The sequence below is a fragment of the Astyanax mexicanus genome, chromosome 14 (assembly GCF_023375975.1).
Source record: "Astyanax mexicanus isolate ESR-SI-001 chromosome 14, AstMex3_surface, whole genome shotgun sequence".
Classification (NCBI taxonomy): Eukaryota; Metazoa; Chordata; class Actinopteri; order Characiformes; family Acestrorhamphidae; genus Astyanax; species Astyanax mexicanus.
This window is the reverse complement of record NC_064421.1, coordinates 6,670,193-6,690,763: the sequence shown is the minus strand read 5'-3', so window position 1 is coordinate 6,690,763 and position 20,571 is coordinate 6,670,193. Positions and strand designations below refer to the sequence as shown.

Sequence of the window (20,571 nt, the reverse complement as noted above, 5' to 3'; positions counted from 1 at the left end):
CTCATACACATATACAGTACATAAACATCCAGCTCTTAATGTGCATTTTAGCAAAGAAAGGAGAAACACAGATATAATTTGACATCAGTGTATGCAGAAATAACAATAAATACATTACTAATGCTGTCACGTAGCCTTCAGATGCAATTTGAGATGGTATAGTAATAGATCACATGCCTGAGGAGACTGAGGGTGTGTCTCAGAGAGTGAGAGAGAGTGAGAGAGAGAGACTGAGAGATAGACAAAGCGAGAGGGAGAGATTAATCACAGCTGCCACCACACTTAATGCATCAGTCTGCTTCTGCCCCTGAAACCGTGCTGGTAAAGCGGTAGCAGTTAAGCTGCTGGGAAAAAAGAGAAAAAAACGTCTTGCTTTAAACGTGCCGCACATCATTAGGGAAATGATGCACATTTACATGCTTAGATATTTCAATTGGGGAAAGATCTAGTGATGTGGCTGACCATGGCATAATATCTGTAGATCTGTGGATTATAAGGCACATTATGCGACAATAGGAAGGAACATGGGTGCTTCCATGTTTTTCAGCAGGTCTCGCAGCTGGGTGTTGGGTTAAATAAGTTAAGTAAAGCTAAGATAAGTAAACAAAACTGTACACAGATTTCTCTACTGAAAAACTATTTATTTGGGTAAGTAACGTGCTTCAGTTTATTTACAGTAAGCTTCCAAATTTCCAGATTTCCACTAAGGCTATGTGCAGCAGCATTATCATTTGCGGCTAACCGCTACCACTAGCAGGACGTAAAAGTCGTCCAACAGCGCTACACTGAGGAACCCTGAGTGTTTCAGTAAGCCAGAACGATATTAACTAGCAGTTCACCCCACGTAGCTTGTTTGCGCATGGTTAACACATAGGCTATAGTCCGACATACTCACCTCAGAATAGAGAAATAGCTAGTGCTTAGCACATGTTTAGCGGCTAATGTTAATGGTGCCCCAGTAGTGCTAGCTGGTGTTATCAGCAGGCTATAGGACAAAGAGATAGCACGTAGCACTTATTTCAATCAGGGATATCATGTGTCTTTCAGGGCAAGCTCTTAAAACACAAGCCGTAAGTGGATAAGCATTGTCCTGTTGTTTTTTATTTTATTTGCACAAATAAAGTGTGCCATCAAGTAATCAAATGAACAAACAAACAAATGACTATACAGGGAAAGTAAAAAAAATAGCCTAAAAAAGGCTTGTACAAAGTACTTTCCCTCCAAATAAATTATAAGAGAAACAGAAAAAAGAAAGAAGAAAAAGATTGAGAAACACAATAGAGAGAAAAATTATAATAATAATAATAGTAATATGTAGGTACTTATTAAACATAATTACAAGAATATACACAAATACATATTTACTATTTAGATTTTAGGTTATAATGAGAGTAGATAAGTTTTAAGAGAAAGAAAGAAAAAATGTGCCGTGTGGAAAATGCACGTGCCGCACATCATTAGGGAAATGATGCACATTTACATGCTCAGCCGGCCGCAGTGTAATTGAAAATGCATCTACAGCAGAAGCAGCAGCTTCAGCTTCCAGCAAGGCCGGCACATGCATTTCTGCTTTACATAACCAGGCAGAGCCTCGTCAGGCGATCTGCCGCCGCTGCTATTAGGCTGAGACTTGTCTGCCATCTGTTGTTTGCTGCTCTTCAGTAATGCATCCAAACGCAGCTCTCTCTGAGTGCCTCTTCTCCAGCGACCGCCCACAGGGAGTCACAGCCTGGCTGGAGGTGCGTGGAGTAATGTGGTGTAATGACGGCATGGATGAAGGCCCATCAGCATGGCACTCCCGCTCTCCGCAGCAGCAGCGGCTGGCTGCCTCACACGCCATCCATCAGATCCGCCATGCAGGAGTCACAGCCGCGGCATTCCAGCACAAAGATATGAAAATGAGCTTTTAGTTCTCTTTATCTCTGCACACAGCTATCGTAGAAGAACAAAAACATCCCCTCCAGTATGCTGCAAGCAACAGACTGTGTATATATGCTTATATATATTCAAAACCTTGTATCATTTTTTTCTGTTTTTCACTATATGACATACTGTAAAGCTGGCAGTTATTATTTATATTCTTTCAGAATTTCATGATGAATGGACCAATAGAAATGCTTCAGAATGACTTCAAATTAAGTCCTTTTCACAATAACATCTACTTCAAGTTAAGAAGGTTTTGCAATGCTCCTGGTATTTCCTGCTAATGTGTTCCTGTGCAACAGTACCAAAAATTAAAAATCAAACACATCATGCAACAACTTTACACTGTTCTCATTCTTCATGACATATCTTACATTTCATTTAATCTCATATTTGAAACACATAGGTGCTTATTAATATTATTTGCATCCTTAAAACAGTGACTTTTGGGGAAATCTTGTGAAAATCAATGATTTTTTTTATATATCACAATACAGATACAGTATATAAAATAATAGAATAATACTAATGATATACCCTGTACATTAAGGCTATACACTACATTGCTTCAGCATTGTCATCACAATTTGTGCACACAACTCAGAGGGTCCTGGGGTAATTTTCTCTATTATGGGGGGTCCTCTGTGATTTAATTCCCATCCAGAACGACCATGTACGTGTTTTTCTCAGACGTTCTCTGAGAAAATTACAGGCTGAATTTAGTCCAGTCCAGACCCACATCTTTTAATAAAACATTTAATAAAATAGCTATTTGTCCACTGCCACGCACTGTAATTACACTTTGGGCGACTGTTTCCATAGATATTCACGTAAACACAACAGCGAGTGGAAATGGAGGAGCTACTGAACATGATGTCATGTGACCAAGAAAGCCAAACAAATCACTGCTAATTGTGCTCATGTTTTTCAAGTGCAGTCCGGATGCAAGAGTTTTATCACTGAGTAAAAATGTGAAATATTTTTCACAGACGTCCCCCTGAGAAACCAATCCTGTCTGATAGAGCTTTATAAAGAAATTTGGTTAAAAATGTATGTATTTTTTGTTGTATATGTCTCAATATAAATAAAATCAATTAAAGATATACAAAAACTTTTAAGACCAGATGAACCATTAATCATCTCATAACAACCACAGTGTCAGACCTCATCTAAACATACCTTTTGAGGGTGTTATTTATCATTTACTTTTTAGTATTGTTTTATAATTTACTACCATTTATAAACTCTTGAAATACAGAGACCTGTGACAACTGACAGAAGTTACAAGATCTGCAAGAACATCTTGGTGCCAGACATCACAGGGCAGAGTTCTTCTAGAAAGATCTGTTTTGGTGGCACGCAGATGACCCTCAACATATTAGGCAGGTGGACTTAATGTTTTGGCTCACTGGCTTATTCAAATGGCATATGGTGTACAATCTGTACTTTCCTGTGCATGTAGAAACTTGTATCCAGCTTACTCTGCTTTCCTTAAAGTACCGTCTCTACTGCCCAGAGAAAACTTTACACTAGAGTTTGGAGTGAGCATTGCTGTGTGGATTTGATTGCATTCAACAACATAAAAGGCACTAGTGAGGTCAGGATGTTGGATGATGCATTTAGCTGACACTCTTATCCAGAGTGACCTACAGCGGTAGTCCTATTACAAAAAGTTGGCCAATGTAGTGTTTGGAGTCTTGCCCAAGGACTCTTATTGGTGTAGCACAGCATAGTCACCCAGAACTGGAACTGAACCCCAGTCTCTCACGTGACTACATGATTTGGTAGCTTAATGGCAGGTAGAAGTGTTATCCACTGCGCCACACCAATCACCAATCTGCGCCACACCAATCATCTCACAACATGATATCAAAATACATTGCCCACGATATTGTGATTAAGATAAAATACACCTAAATAAGCAAATACCAGGAATTACAGATTTATTGGTGTTAGTTTCACAGAATTTATCAACCAATATTCTTCACCACAGGTTTATCATATTCATTTGATTCATTTGAAGTGGAGTAATGAAGCAGTAACTTTAGCAGTAACGAATCATCTAGAGTTCAGAGTGCATATTTTTTAATGAAAATATTGATATTTGATGGCATTTATTGATAACGTATCACAAAAAAAAACAATATGATATAATGCAATATTAATATTGTGTCCCACCCCTAGTCTTCATACCCCTTTACATAGCCCACGCCTGGCATTATGCTTGGTGGCAATAGGTTCATCTTTACCAGCTTTATCAGTCTTATTCTATTGGCAATATGTCTTACAGTGAATGAAATACAATTAGTAAATTAAGCAGCTAAAGGCCTTTATTAGAATGGGTGTCCAAAAACCTTTGGACATATTGTGTATTAAGAATATACTGTGATATTGAGCTTTATGAATACCACTCTGCATTACTAGTCAAAAGTCTGGTCACTCATTCTCATTTAAGAATTTATTGAATTTCTTTTTTTACCTTGTATTATAGATTAAAATTAAAGAAACGAAAATAATTAAGAGACACATATGGTATCATGTAGTAAACAGTAAAAAGTACCTGACCCAATCCCCTGATCTAAACCTGATGAACTGAGATGGTGAATTGTGGTGATTCGGGATGAGCTGTAACTTCACAGCGTGCAACTATTATTCAGCACCTCCAGGAACTCCTTTAGGATAAAGGCAGCTACTTAAAATTCTGAGGTATAAAACATATCCTGTTTTTTTTTTAGAGATCCTGGTTTGTTTTATTTAGAGAATAATTCGGCATGTATTCCTGTATAACTTTATCATGGACATTAATATTAAATTTACAGTACAGTGTAAAAAAATCATAAAAAGAAAAAAAACACATTGACTGAGAATAAGCGTGTCCAACGTTTTGACTGGTACTGTATATATATATATATGCTAAGTTTGCCCTAAATAAACGGCTCTTTGTTGGTGGAAAAGTACGCTGTGCCCGGATGCCCTTGTGAAGGGCGCTGCAGCCGACTTTAAGAAGTCGTGAGAAATGGGGAAGCTTCTCTTTTTTTTAAGGAAAAAACACAAAGATAGGGGTCAAGGCAGCCAGTGATGGGTTCTTCCTACAAGGTTAAGTGAGTGTTGGGCCTGATCCGTCTGCTGGAATAGTGTGTTAGCTCGGCTCCAGTGACTGGACCAGAGTCTTTCTTTCATTACACAGCTGACTGTGCCCTGTGGACACAAGCAGGAGGCCAAATACCATCTGTATTAAATCAAAGCTTTTTTAAAGGAAATGCAGTGTTGCATCAGTAGGCTGAGGTGTACATCTCTAGCTTTGTGTTAGCCTAGCATTCAAAACAGTCAGCCATAACATTAAAACCAGGAATACTCACCATGCACATTCAGAAAGCACTGCGCTGGACCTGCACAGCCCTAACATTTTGTCTTTAATGCATTGTTGTAGTTTTATGTGGCTCATTTGTGTTTGGACATTAGTAATCTGGATTGATTTCCTAGCCAAAACCTACACAATTTATCTTATATACTCAAAATGCTCTGTAGTCCAGAACTAGGCTTAATCCCAATCTGGGAAACTAGCCCATTTATCTACCATATATTTCTCTTAAGTGCACAGAATTATCAATAAACATCTATTTTCTAGTCTGTTTCATACATAAGGCACACTGGATTACAAGGCACTGGATTATTAGGACACATTCAATGATTTTATTTTTATTTTCTTTTTTGTCCTACATTGCAAATTAATGCTAAAGTCATCCAGACTATAAAGGAATACATCATGTAGGAATTATGTAGTAACTGAAAAAAGTGTTAAACACACCAAAATACTCTGTAAAGCATTTAGGTGCTCTTATCTGGGGAGCTGTTGGGGTGTTGACTCTAATGAACTTATCCTGTACAAGAGGTAACTCTTGCTCTTCTTTTCCTTGGGTAAGCCGAATGAGTGCCAGTTTCATGATCATAATGTTTTTGACGGTCTTTGTGACATCACTTGAGGATACTTTCTAAATTGCACGTTCTTAATTCTTTTTTATTTACTTAGTTGAGCAGTTCTTTGGATTAGAACAAAATCAATACTCAAATAAGGCCATACACTGTACACCAACTATACCTCATCACAACTTTACAACTGATGCTCTCAAACACTTTAAGAGGTAATTAACTCTCAATGAGTTCAGCACAGCTGTTAACTAAAAGCCTGAATTCCAGGTGACTCTACCTCATAAAACTGACTGAGAAAATCCAGCCAAGATATACTAAATAATTACCTATGTTTTTTTAACATGATTTAGATGAAAAAATTAAGAAACCACTTCAGTTTCTGAATCAGTTTTTTGATTTTGCCATTTATAGGTATTTGTTTCAGTAAAATGAATATTGTTGTTTTATTCTATAAACTACGGACAACATTTATCCCAAATTCCAAATAAAAATCTTGTGATTTAGAGCATTTATTTGCAGAAAATGAGAAATTGCGGAATAAACAAAAAAGATGCAGAGCTTTTAGACCTCAAATAATTCAAAGAAAACAAGTTCATATTCATAAAGTTTTAAGAATTCAGAAATCAATATTTTGTGAAATAACCCTGGTTTTTAATCACTGTTTTCATGCATCTTGGCATGTTCTCCTCCACCAGTCTTACACACTGCTTTTGGATAACTTTATGCCTTTACTCCTGGTGCAAAAATTCAAGCAGTTCAGCTTGGTTTGATGGTTTGATGGCTTGTGATCATCCATCTTCTTCTTGATTATATTCCAGAGGTTTTTAATTTGGTAACATCAAAGAAACTCAGGATTTTTAAGTGGTATCTTATTTTGATTTTTTTTTTTCCAGAGCTGTATATGTGTTTTTTTCCACCCCTAATGATGACTTTCTCCTGCTTTGCCCTAGTATTGAGTGATATTTTTTATGATCTATTTTGAGCAATGTAAAGCTAATAAAACTCTGATTATTTTATGGTTGGTTGTTCCTCCCCAGATTAGCATTAGCATACAGTGGCGTGCTGTCCTTTTCCCCCTAGCAGACTTGTGGTGGAATGGCGGTGGAGATAATACATTTATAGACGCTCCTGTGTGGCCCCCATTGTCTCAGAAAAGGTTAATTGAGTCTCTTTTAGCTAATGGATGGCAGAGCCTTTCTTTGGTTAACCCGAGTCTTTAAGAGCACTCTCTACAGCCGGGTCATGACAGCCCACTCAACAGAGGCTCATCTTCTCTCATCTCCTGACCACACAGAACGTTTAAATACTGCTGCTGTCACATCCAAACTTTCTCTCAGAATAAATTCACTTTTTTACCAAATGTAAGTTAAGGACATGTTTTACTTTTCTTATACAGCTAGTCTTTTGGATTTTAAGCCACAGTATTGGGTTTAATTTGCATTTATATTCTGTACTGGCATGTAAATTAGGGGTGTGCCATATTGTATTATTATTTTTTTTATGATCTTCGGTATGTTTTAAGTTTCTTTCATTTATTTTTATTTTTTTACTTAGTTAACATTTTAGTTTTCAATGCTGTTTTTTTAACATTTCTTTTAAGTTTCTTTCTTTTCTTGTATTATTTTTAGGTATTGCTTATTTATATTTTTTTCTTTCATCTGTTTTCGTTTTAAATTTATTCATCTGTAGTAGTATTTTTTTTTTTTTTTTTTAGTTCTATTACTTTTTTACCTATGATTTTAGGATTCCTTCTCTTAAATGATAATTTTTACCTTATTTGGTTTATATCTTAATATTTTTACAATTATTATTATATTTTTAAAGTTGTTATACCTTATTAAAATGCTGTTTTTTTGTATTTTTATTACTTATAATGAGGGCCACCCTCAATGTACTCAGAGTTTAAATAAAGGTCGATTGATTGTATTGTACGCAATAATATCGCCAACATTTTTGAATATTGTGAACGATATTATACCCTGAAATATCGTTCCATATCACCAACCTCTAATTTCCACATAAGGGTACTACTTATTTGCTGTTTTTAGCAAAAGAAAAATTCTAACTGATCTAATTTCCCCTTATATATCTATTAGAAACAGATTGTATCTGTCCAGTATCATTTATTTTACTTTAATCCTGGATATATGTAGATATGTGGAGTGCATTCTGGATCATTGACTTCTGTTACAAATCTGATAAAAGTCTAATATTTTATATAATTTAATTTTCATTTTTTTGCAGTAGTGTATTCTTGAAATATATATATTTTTTTAATTCAGTGTTTTGTCATATCGCCAAGAGTATCATTATCGTGAAAAAAACATGAAATATTGTGATATTATTTTAGGGCCATATCGCCCAACCCTAATGTAAAGACATGGTATAGTAATAAGCCATAAGACTGGTAACTCTGATGAACTTATCCTGTGCAACAGAGGGAACTCCTGGTCTTCCTTTCCTGGGTCAATCCTGATGAGAGCCATTTTCATCATAATGTTTGACTTTTTTTTTTTTAGTATGTCTTTTGTAAAGACATACTATACTTATTCACTAGTGGTGGGTATTAAAGCAAAATATCCTATATTAATAAGCCATAACATTAGTACCACAGCCTAATATTGCCTTAACACATCTGATCAGGACTTAATAATAAATGTAAAAGTGTCCAGTTTATCCACAGATCTAAAAAATAATAGCAACTGGATTAATCATGCTTTTTAGGAGCGTGAGTGACTGCCATTTTTGCCATTAATTTACTTTTTTCCAGTAAACTGCAAAGCCTTGATGATGCTGCAACCTTTTCTACATTTAATAAATTTTTACACTGCAAACGTAAAAATTATATTCTGAGCAAACACTTATTTTTATTAGTTTATGACTGTGATTAATCTGGAAACTTTAAGCCTTTTTTTTTTACCTAGATTAATCATATTAGCAAACATATTAGGATTTTTAGTGGTATTTTACTACTGTTAAATTCAGAAGGTAGATCACATTTTATTTATGCTGAAAAATGAATTAAAGCTCTCTCTCTCTCTCTTTCACACACACACACACACACACACACACACACACACACTTAGCACTAAGTACTACTTTATAGTACTTGCATTTTTTTTAATCATGATCAATAATTATCAGTACTGTTGAAACATTTTTTCAACAGAAATAATAAAAATATACTTTTATTTTGTCAATCTTAAATTTAATTTACATTTAAATACACATTTTTTATACAGTAATAAACACTTACAGCTCTCTCTCATCTTTTTTGCTGTGAGCAGTGTGAACATGCACGCTCCATAAGTCCTCTAGTGGCAGATCTGAACCAGTGGAAATTAAATTAAATGAACCAGAGGGACTATGGAGATAGGAAAAAGATTATAATGCAGTTTGTCTTTGACAGAGACATTTACCGTGATATGTTCAGATCCTCAGGATATTGCGCTCTAATGTGCTATAATTTGTCACAATAAAGATAAATACTGTCATATTGTCATAGAAGAATGATTTGGGTTTCATGAAGAGTCAAGATTGTAGTATAAGGACTCAGCAGACAGAAATGAAACTTGGTGGGTAGTTGTGCCAGACTGTCACATGTCCAGAAGGTCTGGTGCCATGGTTCCTGGTGCAAAGATTCCTACGCAAGCATGGAAAGTATGGAAAAGTATGGAATTTGATTTTAGAAATTCAAAGAGGACAATGCTGCCATTTAAAGAACTTGCCTTGAGGACACAGATGCTTCGCCATGACCAGACATATATCCAGACCTATCCCTGATTAAAAATGTGTGGGATGCTTAAATTGGATGTGCTATTAACACTCCAGCATTGAGATGCATTGGATGAGGACTATCACAGGACTCCATTAGGAACCTCTACACCTCTCTCCATGCTGAGACCTCTTTCTCAGTAGGTTACACACATATTGCACAATATTTCTGTATGTGTAGCTCAATAAATATATATTTTAATCATATATATTTTCAAATAATGTATTGTTTCTGGTAGGGGTGTCACGATTCTCTAAATCCTCAATTCGATTTTATTTCCGATTTTATGGTCACGATTCGATTCGATTCTCTAATTTCTTTTTTCTTTTCTTTTTTTTTTTACAGCAGAGAGGCCTATGCCAGTTTTAGATTAGTCTATGGTCAGTCATTGGTTTGATTCATCAAATTTACAATATCTTATTTCAAAAGGTGGGCTTGATATAAGTGATGCAAAGTGATCCAAGTGTTCTGTAATACACCACATTAGGCACTAATGGTTAAATTTAAACAATTTAATTAAGATATATATGTAATGCCATCTACCAGCTTTTTTGATAGCAGCAGTGTGCACTATTAAAACAGCAATGTGCAACATAACAAAATAAATAATACAAAATACAGGAAGAGTCATGTACAAAATAATAGAACAATTAGAGCCTTAACAAACTGAACTCTATCCTACTATAACAGTTAAACATAAAAAATAAGACTCGGTCCCTGAGAATGACAAGTTTTTTTCTTTAACAAAGATATATTATTAACTTTATCTGAGAGAAAGATGCTGCTTAAGGTACCAAAACTATTAACATATTCAAGTTTTTCTTTAAGAAGATGAGAATGTTCACTTTCTCTGGAGAAAGGGCTGCTCTTTGAGCAGTCACAATGTTCGCGGTGTCGGCTACAGTGTGCTGCGCCATTTGCGTAGGGTAGCTTAGAGGGAGGGATCGTCGATCATCTTTTTGACTTTGATGCTCGAGACCATGACATAATTTTGATCGATTTCGATAAAATATCGAAATTGTGACACCCCTAGTTTCTGGTATCTTTTATATTCCTACCTAATAGCATTGTAATCAGACACTGATCCAACTGATTTTTGACGATCTGTATATATTGCATAGGTTAGAAAAAATAACTGTTAAATTGCTTCTGCTGAAAAACACAAGATGCACTGATTAATGCCTGGAAGGCTACAGCCCCTGCCTACCCTGATAAATAAGACATCATAAAAACCAAAAAAGGGTACAAGCTAAGACTGTCACAGCATCAATAATTCAGCTGTGAAACTGCAGCTCAAGGCCTGGCCCACAGATCCAGTTCTTGCTGAAATCATCCCGCATGAACAGATTTGTCTTCCCAGCCTCTACGGGCCTCCTAAGAAGTAGTGTAAGGTAATTAGCTCAATTTTTCAACTGAATGTGATAATTACGCCTGATAAATATTTGCATAATTGAACTACCCAGAGCTGCTGGGCCTGTGTGGCAGTTCCACTGGAGCCTGGCGCTGAGGGCTGGGCTGGGACCAGATAAACTGTGGGCTGAGCTCTCAGAGGAACGACTGCAAAACGCTAAAGCAGAACCTCAGAGAAATGAGTCTATAGCATAACTACATTTAGTGCGTATATTGAGTTAGTGAGTTATGAATGATATGCACACAGCAGCACCATGCTCTTATGCTTCTTGAAAGAAAACAAATGAATACAGATAATACAGTAGAGGCTATTATGTACTATTATGTTTAGATTTGGTTCTAGAAGGTTTGAATTATATTAATACATTAATTAATTCACAAAGAAATATAACAGACCTCAGATTACTGCAATACCAGTCATAACACTATAGTGGTCTTGGTAAGTTTGGCTCGCAAGTGAATAATCTTAAGATGGAAGGACGCAGGACTCTTATTCTGTATTGGAACAGAATTGAATACACCAGTACATAATTCATTTATAGTCCTGAGTACTACTACACTAGTAGATATTTTAGTAATTTATTAATATGTAGATGTATTTATCTTGGTATTCTTAATGTTATATAGAGTTATAGAGTTAATTGCAGGTGGACACTCCCATTGACCACTAACTTTGTTTATTCAAGTTTATTCTAATGTTATATAGAGTTAATTACACGTAGACAATCTTACTGACCACTGACTTTATGTTTACTTGAGCTTAGTATTCTAATGTTATATAGAGTTATTCACAGGTAGACACTCTCACTGATCACTGACTTTGTTTATTAGGGTTTATTCTAATATTATACAGCATTAATTACAGATTGGCACATCCACTGATTACTACCTTTATGTTTATTTGTCTTTATTCCAATTTTATAACCACTGACCACTGACTATGTTTACTTGGGTTTAGTGTGCTAATGTTATATAAAATTAATTACAGGTAGACAATCCTACTGAACAATCACTTTATGTTTATTTGGGTTTATTCTAATGTTACATAGAGTAAGATAAATGGTAGTGACTCAATGAACACTGACTTAATATTTATTAGGGTTTATTCTAATGTTATGTAGAGTTAATTAAAGGTATACACTCTCACTGACCACTGACTATGTTTATTTGGGTTTATTCTAATGTTATATTGAGTAAGATACAGGTAGACACTCTCACTGCTTAGTTTTTATTAATATTTAATTACTGGTGAACAATATATCCTGACTACTGAGTTGCTTTTAAACAGTTGTATCTGCCCAAAGGAGGCCATGAGGAAAATATATTCAATTTAATTAATACAGTAAAAGCAATCTAATCAACTGTAGTCAATAAAACACTTGAAACATGGTAGAAAATTGCTAGAAAAACAACATACAGTACAACTCCTTCTGAACAGAGTACTCAGGGCTGTGAAAGCTTCCAGAGAAGCATCTGCTCTGAAGCTTTTCTCTTAGAAGTGATAAAAATCTTAACCTAAAAAAAGGCCTCCTGTTCCGCACTGCCTTTCTCCCTGCTGTAATCTGAAAAGAAAGACGGAACGCTCCATATGCAGAGGGAAATATATAATCAGCCGGGCTCCGGCTGCATTCTCCTCCATACAGCAAATTACCCGTTCTGTTCTCCGCAGTGAAGAACGTTCAGCACAAAAGGAGAGCTAAAAATACACATCAAAGCCACGACAACAGTAAAAGTTAGCAGACGTGTGTTTTACCCAACAATCACCACAAATTACCCGAGACATGAGTGATGAGATCAGTACATTTTAATTAGACAAGCAAAAATCACTGAATCATTTAGTTCAGTCTACAGTTTAAACCAGGACTGCAGTCATACTGTCTGTTATTGATAAAACAAGGCATTAAAATGAAATGACGTTTTTATACTTTTATAGATAAACTAAAGTAGATATAGAATATATATACTATAAGTGGGGGTGAAGATATGTGTGACAGTTCAGTTCTGTTGAATATTGATGCACCAATATGGGAGCTGTGGGCCAATACTGATATGACATTTTCCATATGCATAACTGCCATTAATATAAATAGTTAAAAATTAATATAGAAAATTGGTACTTAATTCACCTAGATACTATTTTTTTTTAGCAATTTAAACTTTATTTAGTAGATTTAGCAGATACGTTAAGTAAGATTAACAGTCGGGTATCATTTAAACACTCTGCTTATATGGGTTTCAATAAACATATCATTAAGTATCATTAGAAATGTTGCTTAAATCTAAATACAATAATAAATCACAATGTAATGACAATCCTGGATTTTATAATATTAATGTGAATTCTTAGTAGTGGATAAGTAGATGGTATAAAAGATTATTTGAGCTATTACAGTTCTGGTTCCATGAAAAAAAGGATTTAATAGATGTAAAGGTGCAGTATACTACATGTCAATAATATGGGAATGTAATAATATGATAATAATATAATAAAAACTTTAGCTTCAGGCAGGTATCTATATATTTTTTTACATTTTACATTACAAGTCAATACTGGAACTACATATTTTATCATTTTAATTAACATTTTGCTACTGATATAATTCTTATATTAAAACAGATATATACCCACACAAAAATAAAGGTGGTTTAAATGAGAGGAATTAAAGGAACATTTTACAGACTTAAAGAAACTAATCCAAAGTTTCTTTACCCACTTTAAATTGTTCTTTTATTGCATATGGCAATTTTTATTTTTAAGTGTCGTGTATATTATATTGTATAGTCAACTGTAATACCACATAATACAGTGATATGCAATAAAATAGGTATATTTTACATGAAATATGTATGGTACATATTAAACTTAATTGAATGTAAGCTTACTTAAAAAGAAGCCCGAAAAACTATTCTGAAGGGAAATCGCTGGGCTAATCGGTTGTAGGATAAATAGATGGATATATATATATATATATATATATATATATATATATATATATATATATATATATATATATATATATATATATATATATATACATATATTAAAATACATAGTTTTTTGTGACACAATAGTCTTCCACAGTAATATTTTTCTTTTTAATAATAAATGAATTATATGTTTATTGTTTAAAACTGCTCTAGAATATAGTATATATTAATATAATATAAAATAATATAATATATATATAATGTTTGGTTGAAACACCCATCCTCTAACATCACACTCTCCCACCAGCACTATGAACAGAGAAGTATGAAGAAGCTCCTCTTTATTAATTGAGGAGAACCTGAGAGAATAATATTTCCACGCTTTAAGCCTTTAAAAGGCGAGTGAATCAGAGAGATAGCGAGGGAGCAACCTGAAGCCTGGACCAGTGTCTTTATTCCTCCCAACATCCCTCTGATATCAATAATTCCTTATCTAAATGGATCCAGGGCCGTGTGTAACAGCTTCAGCTCGCGTGCGACTGTGCCAAGGCTCATAAATAAATATGAAGGGAGGAGAGGGATGCTGTAGATTAGCCCGGAGCGCGGGAGAGCCGCTCTAAAAGGCCTGGCAGCAACACTGCCCCCTGCGCAGGCCGTGTTCGATACTGCCAAACGCAGTCTCGGCCCATTTAATACGGGCAGCCCTCGCAAAAATCAGCTCCGCTGACGGATCTGAGGGGGGAAAAAAAAACAGAAAAGAACAAAGAAAAGACCTGGCTGACAGAAAATTCATCTCTACACCACATTAATGCGCCCGCTCCACTGCATCTACAACTCCACAGAGTGGGAAGACATGGCACGGCGAGACTGAGCAAGAGAGGGAGCGAGACAAAAGCTGGGAGAGGTGCAAAAAGAACGAGAGGGACTTTTATTTTGACACACAGACAGACAGATTATTCTCCTGCTGCACTGGGCTCAACGAGCCGTGACGGGTCCATCTCCTACTGCCGACACACAGCGTCTGAAATGCCTTTCCTTTCCCCACACACACACAAACACGTGTGTGTGTGTGTGTGTGTGTGTGTGTTTGTGTAAAGAAGGAAAAAAGAGAAAGAGAGGAAAAAAATAAAAATACTCCACAACCTCCCCCAAACCTCCACAAACCAGTCGCGACCAGCCTGAGATTACGTAATGCTGCAGCCAGGGCTGGTGTTGTCGCCTGCCGGGGAGGGTCGTTGTGTGTGTGTATGTGTGTGTACGAACATGTGTGTGTGTTTGTGTGTGTGATGGCAGAAAGGATGAGAGCAGGGAAAGAGTGATCTATTAGTGCTAATAATTACAATAATAAAACAGCACAAAATGTGACGATCATCTCGCCACGGCGCCACATACGCGCCGCTGTCCTCTCAAGGTCAGAGGAGTCTGAGCGCACTCTCTAATGGCTACCTGCTGAGCCCACTCTCTAATGGTAGCACTCGCTACCTCTGTGAGTGATTACAGTGGTTCAGAATGTGTGTCGTCCTGCCATTCAAGGGCGTTTTGCTGGAAGTGGAAGTCCGGTTTGGGACCCTCATCATAACTGCAAAAACAATTGGAAAACTACGAGGTACAGTAGATCGTACAGAGATGCTATATGTTGTAATAAGGGTACAATATGATGGGACTTCCTATGCAGAGCTGTTTACGTGTTGTACACTTTGTTAAAACGTACCCATATACAGTACTTGTTGAGCCTAGAATGCCTGGGTCAGCCATGCTATGGTCTCCCTGGAGTAAAAAATGGCAGCTTAGTGAACCCAGACATCGAACCCACAACCAATTGATCAATTTTCCACTCACTGTCCAAAAAAAACAGGCATTCCCTTATAGGGAATTGATCCCATGCCTCAGCAGCAGCAGTGGAGATTAGTGATATGGGTATCAAACATTGAGCATTTGTTACCCCAACAACATAAAAATATGTGATTCCCTTTTTAGTAAAAAGGAACACAGAGCCACTAATGTCCTAAAAAGACAGGTGTTCCATAACCGGAGAATCGATCCAGGTAAACTTACAACACCAGCAGATCACATGTCTCTCCAAACCATCACTGATTGGTGGAAACCTCACACTAGACCTCAAGCAGTTTGGACTGTGTGTCTCTCCACTCTTCCTCCAGACTCTGATGCCTTAATTTACAAATGAAATGTAAAATTTACTGATGATCAGTGATGGTTTGGAGAGACATGTCATCTACTGGTGTTGATCCACTGTGTTTTATTATCAAGACTAAAGTCAGTGCAGTTTTGTTTTCCCGCAAAATCTTACAGCACTTCATGCTTTCCTCTGCTACTGACAACTTTTATGGAGGTGCGGATTTCATTTTCCAGCAGGACTTGGCACACTGCCTACACTGCCAAAAGTACCAACTGGTCTCATAAAATATTCTATTTTTCTAAAACGCTGATTTTTGGGTTTTCATTGGCTGTAAGCCATAATAATCATCTAAATAATAAAAAAATAAATAAATGCTTACAATAGATCACTCTGTTTGTAATACATCTATATAATATATGAGTTTCACATTTTGAACTGAATTACTGAAATAAATTTACTTTTCAAATCATATTCATTTTTTTAGATGCACTAGCATATGGCTATATAAGGATAGTTACACATAACTATACTGGGCTATACAATGATATGCATACTTTCCTATATAGGGCTACATTAGTGTATGTATATGATTATATAGAGGGCTATTTTACAGCAGTTTAGAGCTGTATAATGACATTTATACATTCCTATATAGGGCTCTATGAGATTCTGTTTACATTATAATTTAGAGCTGTATAGGATATGTACTGTATGTATTACAATATAGGGCTGATGTTAATACAGACATGCATATATTACTATTTAGAGATATGTAGGGATAAGTATATTTTTTTATATAGAGCTAGGTAAAATACATATGCATATGGTACTAAACAGGGCTATATAAGTATAAGTATATACTTTATTATATATAAAGTAATATATAAGTATACATTATTTATACTTTCCTGAATAGGGCTACATATGGATATGTATGCATGACCATACAGGGCTAATGAGAGGCCTATACATTACGGCCTAGTGAACCTGGGTAAAAACAATCTAAATATGAACTTTATGCATCTGAACAGGTCATTAGCTATATGAGTTAATGCCATAATGCAGATGAAAGAACAAGACGACAAAGAAGCGTGCCAGCAGACATGAGCATAAACGCCAGCATACCAACTGACAGGGGACCCGAAAGTGTCATCCCCGACGAAACAGAACAATTACCTCCACCAAAACCGATGATCCCAATTTTAAAAGCCTGTCAAAACATTCTTGAGGCAGAGCACTTTCACACAGCACTTCTGACAAGAAGAACAAAAGTGCTGACAGGAGAGGACAAGGGAAGCCTCGGCCTTCAGTCACTCCGCTCCCGTCCAATTTCCCTCAGATAACATTAACCCTAGTGTTCCAGGTCAGCCAGACGATTACAGAGATATGCCCAGATGCCATCTCTCTCTCCCTCTCCCTCTGTCTGACCTGAGATCTGCACTGATATCTGAGAGGTGAATGCTTTACATAGCAAAACGAGAGAACTGAGAAAAGTAACTTTATTCTGCACAGTTTCTTCCATTTACTTTGATTTGACGAGTCAATCTATTGCAATATACAGCTCTGGAAAAAAAAAATAAGACACCCCTTTAGTTTCTGAATCAGTTTCACTGATTTTGCTATTTATAGTTTATAGGTATATGTTTGATTGACATTAAGATTTTTGTTTTATTTTATAAACTTTGGATAAAATTTCTCCAAAATTCCCCCCAAAAACACTGTAATTTAGAGCATTTATTTGCAGAAAATTAGAAATGGACAAAATAACAAAAAAAAGATACAGAGCTTTCTGACCTCAAATAATGCAAAGAAAAAAAAATCCAGAATCCAGAAATCAATATTTGGTGGAATAACCCTGTTTTTTAATCACAGTTTTCATGCATCTTGGCATCATGTTCTCCTCCACCAGTCTTACACACTGCTTTTGAATAACTTTTGGACAACGCCACTCCTGGTGCAAAAATTCACTGTCATGCTAATACATTATCATAATATTAGTGGTATAACATGCAATGTTCTTAAATTATAATAATATCATGTATCACAACAATGTCTGGGACAATACATCATCCAATTAAAACAATCTTATTGCAGCATGCCTAGACAGAGATGCCTTATTAAAAAGCCACTTAATCATTAACAGCTGAAACGTGTTCTTTTGAAGAAATAAAACATACCTGTCAAAAATTGTTATAAACATTTGCTAACCTTAAAAAAGCACTGTTATTGTGGTAATTTCTGCCTCTGCCGCACCCTCTCAAGTATAGCTGTGCTATAGGTGTGGATGATGCATTTTGATACGCAGACACATCACAATATGCAGATCAGGTAATCAATAATACCAACCACTGCTGACGTACAACCCTCTGCATCTCACCGCTATCAGAGGAACACTGTAGCTGCTGAAGCAAAGCCAATTCTCTCTCACCAGTTCTCTCTCCTGCCCCGCCTCTAAACCCATACATCATCCACTTTTTCAAATTTGAGCTGAGGATGGAGTTAGACAAAATCAGGGGGGTTAGTCAGCCTTTAATGAGAAGAGATCTGGCAGGAGGCAACTGACTGCTATATAATTGAGATTTCTCGTAATGCAAATCATGGCACTGGATTTTGGATAAAGTCCTACCCTTCAAGAAAAGAGCCACCAATCAGCTTGCTGCCTGTGCAGAGAGCAGAAAAGCATCAGCATGCTCCCATCACTGTGGAGATCTGCACAGGCACAGTAGCCATAACAAGCTGAAAAAGTGTGGGTTTTTTTGTGCATTTCTCAAACGTCAAACGTTACAAAGCAGCTCACCTCCTTCCCCAGATCTTCTCTGATGACCTGCTGGATCTCCTCCATGCTGCTCTGAGGTGCTCGGCTGTGCAGGATCTTCAGCGTGCTGGTGTATTCTTCAGGCAGCAGGTAGTCCAGAGCACCCAGGTGTTGCCCTACCTTGATGAAGGTGCCGCGATTAGCACAGCAGACGTCCCTGAGCTTCTCAGCCGAGCGTTTGTGGACCTGCATAACACAAAAACACACACACACACACCTTATCACACAGGATAAAAACAGCGTTTTTATGACCTAGAAGAAGAAATTAATATAGTTCTTATAATATCGATAGTATGTGATACTAGATCCTGTATTGTGACTTCCTGCATGCCAGTGTATTTATTAAATTCTATTTTTGTTTCAAATTTTACGTTCTAAAGGACATATCTTCTAAAGCACAAATACTTGTAGGCCCACATTTTATAAGTAATTTTGTGGTGACAAACATAACATGGATCTTGCAGTGGTTTTCTATGGTGTGTTCACATTTCATAATGAATAGACCAATATGAATGATCAAAAAAATTTTTTTTTTTTTTTTTACACCAATAAAGTTGCTATTTCAGACTATTGATTTTATATTATTATTCATTTAAATGTACATTATACATTTAAGGTATTTAGCTGACACCCTTATCCAGAGCGACTTACAACAACAGTGCTTCGTTTTTTTACTTCAAATTATCCATAGCTAGTTTGTAGAGACTAGAATCAAAAGATACACAAAGCTTGATAATTTTTAGAACCCTGGGAGATTTTTCATTTTTAAGATTAGGTTTAAGATTCATATGTAAGATAGACACTAAACAGCCTGATGTTTTCTTAAACTCACACATCAATCCATATAGATTGTTAATTTATTTATTAATTTTGTTTATTTTTTTTTTGTTTATTAATTTTTTTACAATTAGTATCCTCTACATTCCAAAAAAGGCACAAGGAGTTAATTGCATATACATGTACAAGGAAATAAAGATTATATAAAATAATAAACAAACATTTACATCAAATGTTTACAAAGCTTTAACATTTTAAAACTTTAATGGCATCTGGCCAGAAACACATCATTGCTGCCTTGGCATTATAAAATATAGCTGTTGAGAACGTCCAAAAATATATCTGCAACACAGGTGTAATAAAGACAGATCTGTTTCAAATCATCATTTTAAGATAGATTTTTTTTTGTTTTGTTAAAAGAGGAATGTTAACACATGGATAACCAGACATGATCTGCGTTACATATAACCATAAAGTGTTACAACTAAAGTTTATTAAAAAATATATATAATAATAATAATAATAATTGTATTGTATTTTGTTTTATATTTAACCTTTAAAAAATAAAAAATAACTTCCATCCAAGAATAATGTTTTACACTACAGGCAGAGAGATAACTTAATACAAAATATATAATATAAATTTTATTTAAAAAATAAAAAATAATACGTATAAAAATCTAAAATAATATACAGTAGAATATGAAGAGCATTTTGATCAAGTATATCTCAGGTACGTATTGCTTTCAGGATTTTTTTTTTTTTTTTTTGCAAAAGTGTGTTTCAATTGGTTTAACTCATTTAGATTATTCGATATTTCTATATTTTATTATTTTTTACTGTCACATCACAGAGTGAAGGTATACATGCGTTCCC

The 20,571-nt window shown here is 35.6% G+C and overlaps 1 protein-coding gene across 1 annotated transcript in view; it reads right to left on the bottom strand.

The window, feature by feature from the left end:
• The window catches only part of adck1 (aarF domain containing kinase 1), a 248,162-nt gene that overhangs the window by 157,550 nt on the left and 70,041 nt on the right, over positions 1-20,571 (bottom strand). The window contains exon 4 of the mRNA XM_049463856.1: positions 18,901-19,104. Within this exon, the coding sequence (XP_049319813.1) occupies positions 18,901-19,104 (204 nt within the window). The remainder of the gene's footprint in view (positions 1-18,900; positions 19,105-20,571) is intronic.